The sequence below is a fragment of the Apaloderma vittatum genome, unplaced genomic scaffold (genome assembly GCF_000703405.1).
Source record: "Apaloderma vittatum isolate BGI_N311 unplaced genomic scaffold, ASM70340v1 scaffold22431, whole genome shotgun sequence".
NCBI classification, from domain to species: domain Eukaryota; kingdom Metazoa; phylum Chordata; class Aves; order Trogoniformes; family Trogonidae; genus Apaloderma; species Apaloderma vittatum.
The window spans coordinates 16673-20689 of record NW_009698806.1 but is presented as its reverse complement, the minus strand read 5'-3'; the positions used below and the strand labels follow the sequence as shown (position 1 = coordinate 20689).

At 41.4% G+C, this 4017-nt stretch overlaps 1 protein-coding gene across 1 annotated transcript in view; it reads left to right on the top strand.

The window, feature by feature from the left end:
• CHKA (choline kinase alpha) overlaps positions 1–2872 on the top strand; it is a 17538-nt gene extending 14666 nt beyond the window's left edge. The window contains exons 8-11 of the mRNA XM_009878169.1: positions 685–793; positions 1269–1375; positions 1678–1759; positions 2533–2872. Coding sequence (XP_009876471.1) covers positions 685–793; positions 1269–1375; positions 1678–1759; positions 2533–2592 — 358 coding nt within the window. The 3' untranslated portion in view covers positions 2593–2872. The remainder of the gene's footprint in view (positions 1–684; positions 794–1268; positions 1376–1677; positions 1760–2532) is intronic.
• Positions 2873–4017: the final 1145 nt, after the last annotated feature.

Below are 4017 nucleotides of genomic sequence, written 5' to 3'. Positions count from 1 at the left end.
CAGCTGTATTACTTTCTACTTTTCTTATTCCAGTGAATTGTGTTCTGCTCTAATAGTGGTGAACAGCAAATTCAAAGAGCTAAATGGGCTCTGGGCCTGGTGGCGTTGAGTGCAGGCGTGCAGCAGAATCGGAGTTGTTGGAGCTCCTTGGCTGTCAAAACTACAGGGCTTGTTTATGCACAAACAGCTTCTCGCTTGCATGTCAAAATTTCTTTCTAGCGGGGCGATGGTAGAGGATGTGTGTACATGTGTATGTAGGGCAGCTTTGCTTTTGCATTTATTTATTTTTTTCAGTCCTTTCAAATGACTTTCTCATCTGTGCAGGCGCAGATGATCCAATGGTTTTCATTGCATGGTTACATGGGAGGCTTTTCTGTTCTTACTTATCTAGTACCTGTATTTAAGGATGATCTAAATGTGCGAAGTCGGGATCATTAAACATTATCAAAGTCTAATTTTTCATGTAGCTAGTAGCTTTTATTCTTATCTGCCTGTCTTTGCAAGTTACTAAATTCAATTAGGAATGTAGTTATATTCTAGTCATCAATTCTCTACCTCCTTTAGCAAACCTGCAGTAAGTTCTATGTAGCCTTGTGCTTTTAAACTTGATTTTAGGTTTGCTCAAGTAAAACCAGATTGCTAGCATGCAAATATTGACATACTTGGCCTTTATCTCGTTTTCAGAGGATTTGACATTGGAAATCACTTCTGTGAATGGATGTATGATTACACCTATGAGAAGTATCCATTCTTCAAGGCTAGCGTTCTTAAATACCCTTCAAAGAAGCAACAGGTACGTACAGGAGAGGTAATAAAATGTCAGTGTCCGCAGTCTTTAACTCTCTTTTCCAAGTCTGTTTCGGACTTAATCAGTCCCCAGACGTTTCCTCCGTGACTTCCTTAAATATTATAACACTTCCTGTAATCCTGACTACATTTGGTTTAAAAATCACAGAAACTTCGTACTAGTTGTTGAGCATTAAACATTTACTATGTGCCATGTAGCTCTCCCACCACAGAAAGTCCAGTAGTTGTGGACTGCAGCTGTGAAAATTAGCTGGTGGTAGCAAAATGACGTCTGTTGTCTTATTGTTACAGCTTTTCTTAAACCAGACTGCCAAGTAATTAATAGAACAACCTTTAGTAGAACCATCGTTACTCTTGAAGTTAAATCCAGCACTGTCAATGTTTGGAAAAAAGAAATGACGTCTTATTAAAAAGCCTGCCTAGTTCTGTAGAGTTGTAACTGTTGTTTACTTGCCTTCCAGCTTCATTTTATCTCCAGTTACCTGTCTGCATTCCATGATGGCTTTGAAAATCTGAGCAATGAAGAGAAGTCCAAACTAGAAGAAGAGATGTTGATAGAAGTTAACAGGTAACTTGTCTTTACCAACTGTATCTTAAAACTTCCACTGCTGTACCTACATTCATACACCTCATTGGATGGAGAAACTTGAGCCAGGAGAGTTTACAAGCTATTTGCAGGTGGTAAAGAAAAATCTGTCAATTGTAACCTTCACACACATGGCTTAACCTGTTAGTGGAGTAGATAATACTGGAATTATGTTTATTGTGTCACACTTGAAAAGAAGGTATGGACGTCCTCAAACAGGGATATTGAAATAAGGAGGTGTGCTTTAGTTGGGTATTTCAGTAAACATAGCCTTGTCATTTCAGGTTTGCGCTTGCATCGCACTTCTTCTGGGGTCTGTGGTCTATTATACAAGCAAAGATCTCATCCATTGAGTTTGGTTATCTGGTAAGTTTAGTCATAGTTTCTAATAATCCTAGTAACTAAAAAGGTATCCTTTGAGTAACCTGTGGTGTGTTACCAGAAAGCAAATGAAATGGCCTCTGACAGCAACTCATAGTCTAGGTGGAGTTAAACTTCTTCAAATCAGCTTGTGACTAGTTTGTGCTCTTTCCTTAAGAACATCTAAGTTGGTGAAAACAAAATTATTCTTGTTACACAGGGGGCCATAGATGCGGCTTTATGCCTTGCAGTGGACTAATTCCTTGCAGTGAAGTTCTTCTGCCCAGAGGGGGGCTGGCTGCAGTGAGTGTGGATCGGGATGCTGAGCGGTCAAAGTATGCGTGTGACGGCACGTTAACGTTGGGTGTGCAGTGGCGTTAATGCCGAGTAGCTTGTGACTGAGGAAGGGATCAATTGTAACTCCCAACGCATGTTCAGTGTTTTGTTAACCCATAGAACCTCCAAGTATGCCAAATCCTGCGGGAAGCATTGCAGAAGCCATGCTTTTTGGTGAAATCCTGCCCTTTTTAGTTCCTGGATTGTTTTTCTTTGGACATGCTGGCAGCAACTTGTAGCATTAGAGTTGCAATAAGATTGGAAGAAGTTTGAAGAGGCCAGAACGCCTCTGGGGAGATTATCCTCCCCAAATAGAGCTAATTAATGCATTGAGCTGATGGGTTAGGAAGGCAACACAGTTAATACCTTCATTATGCTTCCCCATCCCAAATAAGAAACCTCAGCTGCATTTACTGGGTACTGAGTGTCCCTTATTTCCGCAGGAATATGCGTTATCCCGGTTTGACGCATACTTTGATCAGAAGAGGAAGCTGAAGGTCTGAAGGTGGGAGGAGCAGCCTGTCGGTTACTGTACAAAGAGGGCAGCTGGACGGAACTTACACTGTGCTTAGGCTACTGTATCTCTCATGAAGGTGTCACTGAATTCCAGTTCCTTGGAACGCAGGTGTACAGGACTGAAGACTATATGAAAAGGACTCATTTACAGTTTTGTAAATACTCGGAACGAGATTGGGAGGCAAAAGTGAAATACAACAGTGCAATATCTTTCAATCTTTTTTTATCTAGGAGGTATTTTATACTGCGAGAGAAGCTTACAATTAAGTGTCAATACCATGTGCATCAGAGCAAACAGTGTTACTGTGAGTACAGTTTTTTGGGGGGGATGTTGGCATTGTGGTCCATTGTAAGCAGAACGGTTGTAAAAGATTCATTGTGAACACTGCCTCTTAACGAGAAAGAGAAGCGAAGGAGACAACTGTTAAACTGTGAAGTAGGCTTAAAAATCTTGCTGTGTGTTTAGGTTCAACCCGCCCCGTGAACACTATCTTCAAAGCTGCTGATATGTTACACCACTTTAACCATAAACCAAGGGCACGCGCTGAAGCAGTTCGCTTTAAAGCGCTGCCTGCGTACGCATGAATGTTTTCTCTTAAGCTGGTGTGCCTGTGAAGAGAAGTGCGAATGAACTTTGGGAGTTTGCCTCGAACCGTTCATTCCGCGTCCTTCAAGAACACGCTTTAGCCCAGCCTGGCTGTCTCTTGCAAAGCTGTGTCCTGCACAGGGGGTTCTGTGGGCTGGCAGCACTGGGAAGAGTGCCTTCAGTTGCTCTAGCAACTCCCCGGGGAACTGGATTGGCATTGACAATACTCGTAACTGGAGCCCATCTCTCTCTCCGTCCCCGCGTGTCGCCGCAGTTCTGTGGCTGTAAGAAACATCAGAGCCAAAGAGCGCGGCAAACGTGTCGGGAAATCGCCCTTCTACCCACCCAATGCTTCTGTGGCTTGGGAAGGTGCTTTTCTTGCGCCTTCAAGCTTCAATTCTTGTTCCAGCAATCCAGTCAAGCAGAGCGTCTTGTGGGGAACAATAATGTGTATATTGAAACTTGAGTATAATCTGTGTACATGTCATCTAAAGAGTTCTTTAGATTTTTTGGGGGGGAGCTTGTTTATTTTGAATGTTATTTGTTTGTGCTTTCTAACACTGTATTATAAATAATAAACTTCTAAGTCTATCCTTTTGAACTTGTATAGCAAATACTGTTTGAAGCAGCTGAAAAAATGCGCAGCATTTCATGTACTGTATAGCATAACTTGTAAAAGCTCTCATTTTATTCTCTAGTATAGAGAATCATTTTCCATTATTCAATTATTAATACTTTATAATAAATATAAAGCACTTAAAAACCTAAGAGTTTGCTATTTGTTCTATCAGCAGGACAAAGTAAATTCCATTTCTGGCCTTAATCT